We start from the raw sequence: 15,130 nt of genomic DNA, 5'->3' as shown, positions 1-15,130 counted from the left end.
CGAACGCTTAGGTTTGAGGCGTACCAAAGTTCCCTTATTTCTCGCAATAAAATTATAAGTAAACACGGGCAGTGCTCATCCCATTTGTTACTGCCGCATTAACATCTACTTGTGGCGTCTCATTGTTTACTGAACTTTTGAAGAACTGAGCAAATCATTAGCACCGTCCTCCTCCGTTAAACTTATTCCATATCTTACAATATCTTCCCTTTTTAATGATCGACCCTTGACATATTGCCAAGAGACTTTGGATCAAGCGAGAACTGGTTTTGTATTTTATCTGTATGGAATGCATATGCACTTTCTATGTTATTTTTTTACAGCTTGTTTACATTTGGAACCTCCTGGTAATCTCACGCTGTTTTGTTTAATTTGTATGATTTGTGGAGTCGAACTTTCTTTTTGATTAGGTCAATTAAGTTCTTGGTGTACCATCCTGGATACCTTGAATTCCGGTTCGCCGTCGTTTTTAAGGTTCACATTCATCCACAATATCATAAATCACAATGTCATCCATGTCGGTACAGCTCTATAGAGAACATTTATAAAAGTTCCATTATTATTATTTTACTTCAAGAGTTTTAGTATAATATCAAAACATATATCTAATAGAATCCAGTATATAATACTTTGAAATGCGATATTATTTTTCATTCAACAATGTTTTTGAATAAAAACATTATAAGATTTAACTAACTACTCTATACATTAAACGTAATTAATAAAAATCTGTCTACATAAGATAATTTTTTTCGCTTTAAATATACATTGAAAAAAAATCTGACAATTATTAAAACTATCGAAATCATAAAACTGCTAAGCACATTACTTTTTGCAGTAAGAGCACACAAAGACTAAAGTAAGAAGGATAGAGAAAGATACAAACAGGAAAGAAACAAATAAGAAAAAAAAGAGATACCTTTCCACCACCTTGCTGAGTTCCATCCACAATGGTGGTCACTCTTCTAGTCGCAGTAGGCATTATCAACACCTATGTACCAAAAAGTGCTTAAAATTAAAAGGCTACGGTCAAACTATTTTCGCCTTTAATGAAAAGAAATAAAGAACATAATTGTATGCAATGATAAAGATGATTAAAAAAACTTCTTTAAGGTTTTACCATATTGTCGATTTCGTTAGCTGATATGAAGTTTTGCTCCTCCTTGAGGAAGTACTGGCTCTTAGACCATATGTTGAATATTTCTGCAACATGGTTGTAGAGTTCTTCGGCCTCTGTAACATAAAAAGCAAAAATGCAGTACTGTTCAGCCAATTTCTGACTTAGTAAATAGAGCATGATTTTTGATTTGTTAAGTACACAAACAAAAATTTCCCCATAAAATAATCAACAACCTGTACAAATATTTTTAATCTGGACTTATAGAAAATAAAAAAATATAACGAATAAAACGGGATAATAATTTACTCTCAATAACAAATGCAAATAAAATGCCTTTCTAATTATATTATATTATAATATATTATGGTATATTTCATCACGAGTGCGGAAAGCCTGTCATTGCAGAGAGTTTCGACAAAGGGTTTTTTTTCACCCATTCTGGATAGGCAAAGGGATGCCCATACAGCCAAGTCTTTAGTAGAATTTTTTATTGATATGAAATGAAAATGGAATTTAATGAGATGAAATGAAATGAAACCTAACGAAATCTGATATTGAAACAAATTAGTAGCTTCTTTTTAGAAATATTTGCATGAATTATTAAAAACTTCTATGATTTTTTTTGTAAAAACATTCGTGGTTAGTTTTTTCTTTTTAATAGACATTATTTTGACAGTTGGGTAAGAGAACGCACGAGTGCGGAAAAGGTAAAGAAAAAGCCCGAGTGTGTAGGACAATCCGCCGAACGCTATACGTCCCTGCAATACGCCACTTTTTGAGCAACTGAATTAAAAAAAATATTTAGTATTTAATTAATTCTTGATCAAATTAATTTATGGCTGCGCATCGGGTGTCAAAGACTAGATATCATTAGAATAAGACTTAAAATTGTAAATACTCTATTATCCTTAGGCTTTATTATTAATATCAAGTGTTAATTAGTTCATTTATGTTCTACCGACTATGCTTTTAGGTCGTCAGTACAAAACTCTTTCTATGAGACAAATTTACAAATTCGAATCAATTGTCATTTCAATCATCTAGATGTCGAAGTTGGATCAACGGACAGAGAGGTAGGCTTGAACATATACAAAACGAGAAAAATAGGTTTTTGAGTTTTTTTAAGTTAAATACTGAGGGAAAACTTGTACATAATGAAATTGTAACTTATCAGTCAATTCACACCTGGTACATTATTCCTGAGCCAGTGATTCCTCTGCAAATCCACATATTTAATAAGAAGGGGATAAAAGGAGTAGATGTCCCTTACTAATAGCTGCCAGTCTTCTTGTATCTGCGACTCTACTTGGGATGTGTCATCTGTTGATGACTGAAAGTGAAAATGGTTAAAATTATTACGTAATCTACTTACAGATTTTATGGAAGAAATATTATTACAAATATGTTATACAACTGAAAAAAAAATCGGTACATTACAACATTGTAGACCGAAGACCAGAATTTTTATATTACTCTAACGAATGAAGAATGAATCAAACATAAGATGCTTGGGAAATATTTTTTTAAAATTGATTACTACAGTTAGGCTATGGAATTCACTTCCCGTCCCTATTCGCTTAGCTCCTTCTCTATTTTCCTTTAAATTTCTTCTGTACAAACATTACCTGTCCACATCGTATCCCTAACTTTCCTACTAACTACTAACTGACGTGAGACTTATCTTAAATTATCGTGATTTATGTGTCTTTTTTTTTTCTTTTTACTTTCTATTTTTAATGTATCATCTTTTTAGTTTAGTTTGTTTTTTTGTTCCTGTTTAGTTTTGTCTTAATAAATGTGTATAACATGCATTTTTGCACTACTTGCCTATCTTATGTAATTTCATTAATTTTTATTTAATTTTTTCTTTACTCACTCTTTCTTGCCTGAAAGAGATACGGCCGCCAGTTGCCCTTCTTTTGATTTAATTATGTTCATTTTTTTAATATTGTAGTGTAAATAAATAAATAAATACTACCTACTAAAACTCCTTTTGTTATTTTAGGAGAATTCTTTTTATTGTTAAAAAGTTACTTACTTTAATAAAACCCCGCAAGCTCTCCTCCTTATGGAACATATTATCCGTCCTCTTCCGCACACGTTCTGCCAATGGAAGGAACGACTCTCTCAACAATTCCTCAGACGAGTTTATTATAATCTGTTGCGTATACGTTGCAATACGGGTCATCCAGGGTGCGTTTTCGTTGCCAATATTCTTCTTAATAAGCTTTAGGACATTCTTCAGGAGCTGGTTCATATGCTCTGCGGTTACCATGGTGACGTGGTTGCTGTAAAATCGTCGTAATTAACTACAATAGTCCTTCATTAAAAATTAGGTTCTATACTATTTTTATCAATTTAGAAGTTCACTAAGCCACCGATTCATTTTACCTTCTAGTGTGTATGAAAAATGTTTTAACTTTCATTTTATAACTAAGGGCAACTTACCCGCCTGTAGGTGTAACATTATCAGGTCCCTGTGCCCACCAGAAAGGCAAATACGAGCACAGTAAAGGCAGTACCACATCAATGATATGAGGTGCTTCACTATACGTCTTGTCTGATTCCACGAAGTGATCAACTTCATTCAGAATTGTTTCCAGGGTCGGCATTGATTGTTCCATTTTCGCCATTATGTCTGAAAATGTGTGTATATATATATATATATAATGTGCCCCAAGTACTATTTAAACTTGTCCAATCCAATAATATGTATACCAAAAACTGCCTTCATTCAATATAAATCTAAGAAGATGTTGAATCGATATATATATATTTATAAAAGCCGCACAATCAGACATATTTTACATATGCAAATGTTATACTAAATATCATAATAATAATAAGAACAGTTAAGTTATTTATAATTGTTGTTAGAACTTATGGTTTAAATCATCTCGACTGGTAGATGGTTTACAACCTATTATTCAATAGGTTATAACACGATTTTTCATGAGACACTTCAGTTTATGAGATTTCCTGTCAATGAAAACTGTCAGACCGATTACAAAATGCTGTATATGGTACATATTCGCTTTAAATCTGAATCATTTGCAACCTCAATCAATCGGTCAACAAACGGCGGGACTATGAACCTGCTTTAGTTTTTTAAATTAAAATGTGAGATATTATTTTGAATCTTTATAACTCAAAATGCTACTTATAAATGATTTAGATTTATTTGTCATTATTGTTTTCGTGTTAAAGTAAGCAAACCATTTTTATTACAGCACGTGTTACGCCTAGGAAGCGATAAGGCCGCTCGTTACATCCCTTATAATTTGTATGTTATATGTTTTTATTTTAATGTAACGATGTATTAATAAAATATATATACGGTGGGATTATTTTCAAATTTAAAGAAGTAGTCTGTAATTTTACGATACCTTGAGCTTCCAATGAGTGGTCAGCAATGCGGTTGAGTAACGAGAACTGGTTGTGCTTGTTGAGATGCGGCTCCAGGAAGGCCACAGGGAATGTTGAACTAAATGCGCCGAGGCATGAACCCTTATAAATAAAATATATTATATCAATAATTTATTTATTACTTTCAGCTTTATCAATCAGGTGTTTTTTCAAACGGTCGTAAAAATGCTATAACTATTATTGTGTGTGTCGGAGATAGAAATAATGATGCAGGAAATTAATGAAATTACTTACCAATGCAGGTTTATGTCTCTCGATTTCCGTCTTAAGGTATTTTCTGTCGTGTGTTAGTGTTACATCCGTTCCCAACGTGTATAGCGAGCCCAACATTTTATAAGACGCTACTTGAATCTCGTCAACTGTAAGAAGATAAAACATTCAATAATAATTTCTTATCTTAACTAAAGTAATGTGCTAAAATTATAAGTTCCTGAAACTGTAAGCAAATATTTTTATCATCAAAAATCGCTTTATATTTACATTTATTAATTAGCCTAGATGGAAATCAGTATTTTACGCCTAACAAAAGTTGTAGATTTTTTCGTATAATATATGCCAATTTCGTCACGGGCATTGAAAGACAAATTAATTAGTGCAATCCATCGCCGGTTGTCAAACGCACGATATCAGCGTGAATCACACGCTTATTAGTGGTTAAGATCCAAGATTGCCCTAATTGCTTTCTTATTCAAATAAAATTTGTGAGAATACGCCGACGTAGATATAAACGTAAAAAAATTACCGACGCAATAAAATTTATAAAATTCAATAACAGTAAAAAATCAATTTTCTTTGTATTTTTACATTATGCATGAAAATTCAAATGTGGTTTTTTATTTCTAGATTACTCTTGTTGGTACTATTAAAACCTGTTTGGGTGAGTATTTTAGTTATACGCAGGCCAGGTTATAATCGAATTACTGTGATAAATTAAAATCTGTAAAGTGCGATACAGTTCCTTAACTCCAAGCACTAAAACTGCTAAATTTATTGAATAATTTTAGATACTAAGTAAAGAAACAATTATAATAAGAACAAGCGAAGAACAGAAACAGAATGCATTTGTCGACGTATTGAAAAACATTACTTCCGCCAACCAGATATTACAAGATTTAATTAAAAACTACGAGCAACTGCAAAAAATTTACAAATCCGGCGACGAGAGCTTTAATGATAACAGCGAAAATGAACATGGAAACTTTAAAGCACTATCATCTGAGGATGATAAGCAAACTACAAAAGGTTATGGTATTACACAAATAATTTATGTCGGCGAAACTGAAGAAAGCTCTGAAGAACAACCACCCGGAAATAAATATAACGGATCCAATATTATTGCGGTTGAAAGTGACGATATGGAAGAATTTAACGAAACAGACAAAGATTCTTCAGGTGTTGGTGACGAAACAGAAATCGTCTTGCAAAAACCTCAGAACATTGAAGAAAATACAACAAGCCCTAGGCAGAAAGACCACAAAACACCTCGTTTAAATACGGAAACATATAAAATAGATCCACATTTATATAGTAGAAACAAAACGCGGTTTAGCATAAAACATAAAGACGCAAAGAGGCATTTTGACCGTCCAAATTTAAGGCAAAAAGACGATAAAGCAATTAAACGTATCGTGTACGCTGAGGTGTTCTCCCCAGACAAGATTTGGCACGAAATAGTACATAAACCTATTGAACTTAAAATTTACGAAGATCATGCAAATTTTAGAACTCCTAATAACAACAAGGCTATCTCTAACATTCACGCGAAAACGTCTGGCACAGGAAAGGACTTAAGTGATTCTCCTTTAGAATCAAATCCTGATGACGTAATTGAGAAAGAAGAGATTAAAAGTATGTTACTTAGAGAAGCTTATGGCAATGCTTGCGTACAAGTCGCCGTTAGAAAATGCTATAAAGTAAGTAAAATATGACAGTAGTAAAACTGTAAGTACGATTACTACCCTCTATTTATATTGTAGGCCCTAAAAGCTGTAAGAAAATCTGTTTGTCGACTACGACTTAAGTGTAAAAATTCACTGAAGGGAAGTTTTATTGAAAATGCTAAGAAGGGATGCATTCGTGAATTTGTTAATGGAAAAAATAAACCAGACGACAAGGAAGCCCAGGAGATAATATTTGAAAGAACGATTAATAAGAGTGATGGTATGCGTTTTACTATTCTTATATTTATATGTAATACATTCGTTCGTATCCCGTAAAGCCGGTCATTTGATATTTAATAACTATAAAATCGTATTTTATTAATATTCCTCTTGTAGGCACAGATCTCTCGAAGTATGTTGACTTATGTTTGCCTCATCTCAGATCCAAAACCACAGTAAGTACATATAAATGATAGGATAGTCAATAGTAGTAACACTTTCAATATAACATTGTTTTTGCTTTTAGAGTAACGAGTTTCTAAAGGGCGCTAAGGAGTTTAAAAATATAAACATACTCCGGGATAAATTTGAAAAGGCATGCAAAAAACTGTCGGCGAAAAAATGTGGAAAAGCATGCAAGTTTGCGTATAACACGGCTTGTTCAATACATTCGTGTGAAAACTCATTGAAGAAAGCATTTAAGAAAGGTTGTAATGCGGAATGTAAAACTGCATATAACCTCTACAAGGAATCGAGTTACAGTGACGATGACGATGAATCAGAAAGTGATTGAGATAAAGATGTTGGATATAATAAAAAAAACTTTGTTTAAGACATTGCGTTTTACATATTATGTCTTTTATGTATTATTTAAAATAAATATCAAGGTTAGAGATAACTTTTAAACCTTTGTAATTTGATAGCGTATTGACGACTTACGCAACAAATCGGCTCCATATTCGCAGTTAGCTAGATGATCGAACATCGCTGTCAATATTGGAAGCATCACTCCATTGATGTAGCCCAAAGATGTCGAAGTCTTGAGATGTGTACCTCGGAGATGTGCATATTTACCCTGGAAACGGAAAAAAGAAACATTTTTTGAAAAATATCTTATTTTCTTAGTAACGATTTTGACTAAACTTATAATGTCAAAAGCACTGGTTACAACTGTATATTAATATTTCGTATTTCGTATGTCGTATTATATTTAGCTGATGCTGCAAGAAATTAGGGTAAATAAAAATATAAATTTAGTCATTAAGTACACAGTAGAAAGTCATTTAAGAACACATACCTCTTGTAAATTAAATATAGTATGCCCCAAATCATCAGCGAGATTATTGAAGAACGTCAACATGGAGGTCCTGATGAATTCCGGACAGTTCTTCACCAAGGATTTAGCATCAATGCCCTTCACAAGGACTTGGAGACAACGAACGGTTATACGTACGTCCGGGCCGAACGCTGCTAACCTGAATACAAAAACGTTGTGTTGAAAGAAATTTCTATACTTTATGACGTGTCTGAGAAAAATCGAATACAATTTAATAAACAATAGGTCTACATGTCTTAAACCATACTGTGTTGAGACGATTGGGACATGATCCCAGCAATTAAATCCCGCCGCGACAGTACTTATTTTGGATTGTACGGCACAAGTTCGCCTATATCTATTGGCTCACAAGTACTATGTGTACATATACACTATTATTTCCACTTCGTGAAATAGGCATCAATGCATTGACATTTATTATAAAAACGCGTGATTTTCACTTCTAACTTACCTAGAGCGTAGTAGACTGGCCAATTTACAGAATAAAGCAGCCACCATTTCCTTCTCTTTCAAACTCGCTGCACCGACATTGTTAGTGGCCGTGGCAACTGCTATGAAGTAGTTACGATGTGTTGAGAAGTACTTCTCCATCAAAGGTAGTACAACCTATAATACACGTCCAATATATACGTTACGTAATTTAAGTGACATGATACTGATACATCGCATTAAGCACACGTATGAAACTAACACAAAAATAGAATATTTTTATACATTATGTTATTATATACTTTACATATTACATGTAAGAACGTTTCATTATATTGCGTGCTGTTTGCAAATGATTTTATGTGAAATTGGCTCACATTTAATTATAAGAAAATTTTACCTTTTCCTTATTTTGAATTACCGTAATTAAAACAATAAACCACTATTGCGATACTCACGTGAATATATAACTTACTTCTTCAAAAGAAAAGCTAATAGCTAATAATTTAATGATTTGTCATATTTATACTTCTATATAATTTATTTTCACTACTGTATGATACAGAACAAAAAGCTTTGCGTAACACAATTGATTAGCGTGATTTGTCTCGCCATGTTTTAGCCATATTGATACATCATTTCATATATGGAACGGCCATGATAAGCATTCTAATGACACCATGATTGTTTATACCTTCTTGAAGTATCTTAGTTCCCTTTTGTCTTGCTTGTAATTCAAAATAAATAATCATCTAACTACATTTTCTTGTGAAAAAAACCTTTTATAACTTTTGATTAGATTTATCGTAATCATACAACTTTTTAAACATACCTTAGAGAAGAATTTAATATCCCTCGTGCTTGTCTTAAAACTGGATCGTCTACTGAAAGTAGTAGACGGTTTAAGAAGTTTCATATTAATTGTCGCTCGGTCGATGTACTGGATCAGTTTCTCCAACAATGAATATGCGAATCTGAGCTCTATTGCGACACCCGTAGTGGTCTGTTCAGTGTCGATTTGGGACGCCTTGCTGGGTCTGTGTAATTTGTATCCCTGGTATTGAAGGTATTTTAGGAATTCTTGAGACCTTTCGCGGTCCTTTTTCTTCTCCTTGTCGGTCAAGAGATCGTAAGGAACTAGTTGCGGATGGATACCACCTTAAAGTGAAGCATATTTTTTATAGTATAACAAAACTTACGTTACTTTATTTTACTGACTTTACTTACGTTACGTCACTTTATTTACTTAACTTACTTTATACTACTACTAAATTACTTTAAATAGATATTTTTGTTGACAATTATTGCAATAATTTAGGTACGAAATTAGAAGAGATCAAGACTATCTTTATTATTGTCTTTTGTTAACATAGCTTTTACACATTGAAAGAAAACATTTTTTAACCGGATTGAAGTTATGTATTATTATAAACTTATAATTATTACGGTCACCGTGATCACGCACGCTGTAAAGCACGCGAAACGTAAAATTATTAAAATTTTATGTAAATGTAATTATAATTTTATAACAATACATAGCTTCAATCAAATATAAAAGTGTTTTCTTTCACTATCTTTATTTCTCACGTCTAATATACACGATAATTCTTACTTAGCTTTACTAAGAGTTAACACATACATACATATTAATAACATGTAAATATTTCGGATAATTTTACCTCCATTGGTGACAAGTTCTTCTTTCTTCTTCTTCGCCCAGATGTCGTGCGCGTTATCAGCTAACCTCTCAGCCATGTTCTGCATCTCCCTTGACAGAGTCAGGTTGGTCATATCCACTGGATGTGGGTTGTAGTTAAACGGCGTTGCAGAGTCCTAAATGAAAAATCGAAATTAGTTAAAAATAAATAGTGTATTTATTTTGAGTCTCTAATATTTTAAAATCAAACATTCGAAGCGAAAATATTTTTGTCTATTAGCGATTTTATAATATAATATTATATATTATATGATACAAGAAATTGCAATGTTACAACTATTTTTATAGCTTTATTTGTATAGTTATAAATCGCATATTTATCTTACCAAAGAATCTGGCGTTCTCTGATAGCAAACCAAAAATGCAATAAATTAATCGTTGTATAATTTGGATTATTTCTAAAACCATAAAGAAATGTATATTACCATCCCTCCTTCCTTATTGCATGAAACAAAATGTGATTTACTTTTAAAACTTAAAACGTAAAAATTTGATTTTAACGCCAAGGGAGCGTTCAAGTATTGCGTAACGATTTTTCTTGGGCGCTCTTGTAAAACGTTACGATGCGGGCCGGGGATTGAATTACGCGTTATTGATAATATTATTTTCCACTTTCCAGTACTTTACACAACGTAATGGTAAGTTTTAGGTATAAAGAGACACTGGGGGTGGTCACGAAATGTTTTACTATTGGATACAGAAAACGTTACGGTGCATTTCATGGGGGGAGGGTCAAGAATCTCCAAAAATTGCGTGACGTAATACTTCAACGCTCCCCAATTGTTATTTATTTAGATAAACAAAACACTTTAAATGTTATACTGAACAAAATAAATAATGATACTGATGATGATTGTCTACTTACAATGCCACTCTTAGACTGCCGTCTCATGGAACTCCTATTGTTGCTGGGTATATCCACTTCCGAATGTTCTACAGACCAACCAATAGCAAGAAGAGCCTTCAGGGATTCACGAACGGGCTCCTTGTAACGTTCTTTCTCCTGTAATAAAAGTATTTATCATTGTATTGTCTTTCGTTAACATGGCTTTTACACATTAAGAAAACACTTTTTAAACGGATTGAAGCTATGTATTATTATTATAAACATATAATTATTTACATAATTTTAAACGTTTATGTAAATAATTATATGTTATTTCGATGTTATGTTACGTTCCGACGTTTCGCGTGCTTTACAGCGTGCGTGGTCACGGTGACTGAAGACAAAAGGTGTTGAATGTCACAGCTGCAGAGAAAGTTGTGTTATCTGTATTTATTTCCCCGGAGTTGGTATCGACTAAAAGATGACGGAATTAGTCGATAATAATACATAGCTTCAATCCGTTTAAAAAGTGTTTTCTTAGTATTTATCATTGATTTCATGTCTGGATTCTCTAATCGACTACAAGGCTGTTAATGTATGTTGTACTGCTGTGTAGGCACGAAAGCCTTAATGAGTTGTCCCAACCAATTGGACTTAGGATCCTTCAAAAAGAACGTACCAATTCTTAAAAGGCCAGCAACGTGAGACCTCTGGCATTGAGAGTGACCGTGGGCGGCGGGGCGGTATTACTTAACATGTGGTGAGCCTCTTGCCCGTTTGGCCCGTGTTCTTTAATAAAAAAGGTGATTCACCACTTGCTTATCAATTAAAAAATACTCGTGGAAATAGATAACTTGATGACAGAGGGTTGACGCGCCAAATTCCTTTTGGTTTTTTGTCGGCATTACGGAACTAGATTGTTAAACATACATTTTATTTTTAATAATAAGGTATAACATTTAATTCTTAAAATAATGTGATCAAATTGCACTTACGTAGTCATTGAGCATGTTGTAAGGTTTCAAGCGTGGGTGCGTCTTTTGGCTATCAGACCAGTTTTCGCCGTAAACCCAACCATTTTCGATTTTTCTGAAAAATATGTCCCGTATTGATGTTGCCTGATTAACCGTTATTATCAAACATTATATTCTGATAATTCCGTTCATATTATATGAGTTATACAAACATTGATATTCTAATGAATCTTAAGAATAATGAATTGAGAATTGGTCTATAAGGAAAAAAGAGTACTAAAAGCCGGCAACGCACTAGCCAGCCCTGGCAATGTGAGTGTCTATGGGGAGACGATATCACTTAACATCAGGTGAGCCTCCAGCCCATTTGCTCCCTTTTTCTTGTCCGAACCCTAAACACAAATAAATAAATAAACCTGAAAAAAATCTTATATTTTAAACAAAAATTTTATAAAATCAAACCTTGACGCCCAAGCATCATGATAATGTTCGGAGAACTTCTGAACGATTGTGTTAAGGTCGTTATTGAGAGCCACCGATGAAGTATTGATGGGCTGAGGGTCGTACTGCGGATTGTCTGCGCCTAAATATAAAGTTCTCTTTAAAATTCATTATTTAAAAATATGCAATCTCTTTGGATTTGACCTGCTTGGTTAAAAAACCACGAGCCTGTTTATTAAAAAAAAAGAACATAATATGTAAATGAGATTGGGAATTAAAAACAAAAGAATTCTGACAAACATAACGATATTAATACACTGGTTCACAATAAAATATATTTTTTTAATTATAGGACCTCTACATTGTAGCCTATCAGGCTCGCGATTGGTCGGATCTGAGGCCGAGAAGCTTTGGAGCAGGTAGTGTGCAATGTTCAATGTCCCTTTTTCCTAAGGCGATTTTAGTTGCGTAAAAGGCTTGGCGACTCCCGCTGGACTCGGGCTACAACTACAATAAAATATTGAGCTTTATAAAGATTTGTAATTGAAGAAATACATTGGAGTCTTAAATTACCTGTAGCCTGAGTATCCTTGCCATAAAACTCGTCATCATAGTTCTTTGAGAGCGAATAGTCAGGAGGAAGAGCGCAACCTGAAATTATTTTGAATTATATAATCTTTTACTTCTTTATTGAACACCAACTTGTGCTGAAATGCTTGAGTTATTATGATCAAATTTTTGGTTTATTGTATTACACTATCACAACTACGCAGTCCTGAATGGGTGCTACTTGTGGTGACTTGAATTCGTGGTTGCGGTGATGTTAGTTAGTTCGACTATGTATTTGCGTGTGGTTCCCATGAGAATGTAAGTGCGTGCTCCTATTTCACCATGCCTCTTGCTGATAGAGGACAAATCTTTGTTTTTAATTTATTTTATTATTATTTATTACTTAAGATGTCATGTGGCACATGGTGTAATGGTTGCAGCTTCTTATAAATGTTGTGTAAAACAAAAACTTGGCAATTAAAAAGAGTGGTTGAGAATTTATTGCCAGTTCTTCTCTTCCTTTCTACGCCCTTGATTTTAGAGCTGGCAGTAAATGTAAAATTAGAAGCATTTCATGTATATTTCTGGTTTGACGTTCATAAGCCGTCATTTTTTACCTATATGAATAAATGATTTTCAATTGAATTGAATTGTTAAATAAATACATTTTTTAGGTAAATTTCATAAACTGTTTGATTCACATTTTTATTCCTGAATAAAACTTGTAACATATCGCAATAAGCACCCACTTGCTCGCACAGCTTAAAAGTTTTCTCAACTCTTCAATCTGTGAAGCGTATGGAGGTGTGATCTACTTAGAAAAGATTAATGTATAGTAAAAGATGTTCTGCTAATTTTATAAAAATCACTTTTAATATAAAATAGTTTTAAAATATTTAATGCTAAAATTTGTCCATAGACTGTAAATAAATAAATGTTCACTATTAATTAATTACCAATAGCAATCAAGCAAGGCAGAGCTTTTCCAAACAACTCTGGCTCGTAGTCCATCTTGCTGAGGGAGTCGAAGATATTCGAGAAGAGCATCATTGTGAGTCTCTTTTCTTCATCAGATGAGGATCCGTAGGAGCCTTGACCGCTGGTACTGCCATAGTACTTTGCACATCGCTCGTAGTGTAAAGTTAAAAGCTGAAATACCAGAATATATTTGTTCTTAATTTAAAAACAGTGGCTTGGAAGGCGCTGAAGTAGTGATGTACTTGTAATAAAAACATAATTATAGGCTCATAGCGTCCGGCAACAAATTCTACATTGTATACCAACTTGTACCAGCATTACTAAAAAATCGATTGCGTTTGTCAGGGACGAAAGGTTGATCACCTACTTGCCTATTAAAAAATAAGTGATAACAAAACAGACACAGAAAGAGGGCAAGTTCTAAAAGGCTGTAACGTTACTTGTATAAATAGCGGATAGACAAATAAACTCATACCCTTAAAGCCACAGTAGTATATTCAGATAATCGGGAGACGTCAACCGTAAGTTTTCTTAAAAGCTTGAGTAACATGGAAGGCTGCATGGCGGATGTCAGAGCAACTAAAAAGTCTGACACGGCCTCACGCTGACCCTTTGTCAGCATACGGTTCTTTGATAATCTGAAAGCAGTTTGAAAAACTTTTGGTTACTTTTTATCATAAACTAGAGACTATAGTCGATGATCACTATTGTTGTACATTCTAAGGAGAAGGACTCCACGTCTTCTAAATAGTATTTTTTTATATATATATATATATATATATATATATATGATATGATGCATTTTCTACAGTATTACAAACTTATTCTAAAAATATGACAATTATGGTGAACATAAATTTTACATAATACAATAAAAAAATTACCGTTGCCTTTTAGTTTTTACTAGCAATATTTTGTATTGTCTGTTGTTAACAAAGATTTTACACATTAAGAAAACACTTATTAAACGGATTGAATCTATATATTATTATCATAAACTTATAATTATTTACATTATTTTATGTTAAGTGCGTGGTCACGCTGTAAAGCACGCGAAACGTCGGAAAAATTTAAATTTAAAATTATGTAATTCTAATTAAGAATTAGCAATATTTTGGTTAACAATGCAATGCAGGTAGGCGTTTAACAATGTTTTTTTTTTAAAATTCATCAGCCCACTACCGAATAAATCAAGCTCTGGAGAAATATTTACAGATAGAATTTGGATAATTCTGCTGTTTTTAAACCTTGGGAATGAATATGGGACATCAATGTTAATGTATATAACTGTTTAGCAAGTGTTTTTCAATAAGTGTTGACGTATGACAGAAGAGGTAATTAATAAATACACTAAGTGTTAATTCCATGTTTTTAAAAATTCTTCCAATTAGTTGTAATTACTATTGAAACATAAACACAGAGTCAAGCTTTAAAGAGCAATTTAAAAAGCTCAT

General features: G+C 33.0%; 2 protein-coding genes across 2 annotated transcripts in view; one reads left to right on the top strand and one right to left on the bottom strand.

Moving 5' to 3' along the window:
• LOC123720413 (ryanodine receptor) overlaps window positions 1-15,130 on the bottom strand; it is a 98,425-nt gene that overhangs the window by 25,523 nt on the left and 57,772 nt on the right. The window contains 18 exon segments of the mRNA XM_045677005.1: window positions 920-991; window positions 1,121-1,233; window positions 2,306-2,450; window positions 3,159-3,408; window positions 3,569-3,758; window positions 4,507-4,627; window positions 4,781-4,905; window positions 7,366-7,501; window positions 7,724-7,901; window positions 8,214-8,368; window positions 9,024-9,349; window positions 9,871-10,024; window positions 10,774-10,911; window positions 11,730-11,823; window positions 12,171-12,291; window positions 12,723-12,800; window positions 13,655-13,847; window positions 14,152-14,314. Of these exon segments, the coding sequence (XP_045532961.1) occupies window positions 920-991; window positions 1,121-1,233; window positions 2,306-2,450; window positions 3,159-3,408; window positions 3,569-3,758; window positions 4,507-4,627; window positions 4,781-4,905; window positions 7,366-7,501; window positions 7,724-7,901; window positions 8,214-8,368; window positions 9,024-9,349; window positions 9,871-10,024; window positions 10,774-10,911; window positions 11,730-11,823; window positions 12,171-12,291; window positions 12,723-12,800; window positions 13,655-13,847; window positions 14,152-14,314 (2,752 nt within the window).
• On the top strand, window positions 5,273-7,260 carry LOC123720414. Its single transcript, XM_045677006.1, has 5 exons — window positions 5,273-5,423; window positions 5,551-6,459; window positions 6,523-6,706; window positions 6,823-6,881; window positions 6,953-7,260. The coding sequence occupies exons 1-5, from the start codon at window positions 5,358-5,360 to the stop codon at window positions 7,217-7,219; spliced, it is 1,485 nt and encodes a 494-aa protein (XP_045532962.1). The 5' UTR covers window positions 5,273-5,357; the 3' UTR covers window positions 7,220-7,260.

This window comes from Pieris brassicae, chromosome 2, assembly GCF_905147105.1.
Source record: "Pieris brassicae chromosome 2, ilPieBrab1.1, whole genome shotgun sequence".
In the NCBI taxonomy this organism is placed as follows: domain Eukaryota; kingdom Metazoa; phylum Arthropoda; class Insecta; order Lepidoptera; family Pieridae; genus Pieris; species Pieris brassicae.
Note: the sequence above shows the minus strand (reverse complement) of the source record. Positions and strands in the feature narration are given on the sequence as shown.

What these genes read in the sequence shown, in the direction of transcription:
- LOC123720414 (XM_045677006.1), top strand. Translation starts at nt 5,358, where the DNA reads ATGAAAATTCAAATGTGGTTTTTTATTTCTAGATTACTCTTGTTGGTA. An exon ending in TACTATTAAAACCTGTTTGG is followed by an intron (nt 5,424 to 5,550) that starts GTGAGTATTTTA and finishes GAATAATTTTAG; the next exon opens with ATACTAAGTAAAGAAACAAT. An exon ending in CCGTTAGAAAATGCTATAAA is followed by an intron (nt 6,460 to 6,522) that starts GTAAGTAAAATA and finishes TTTATATTGTAG; the next exon opens with GCCCTAAAAGCTGTAAGAAA.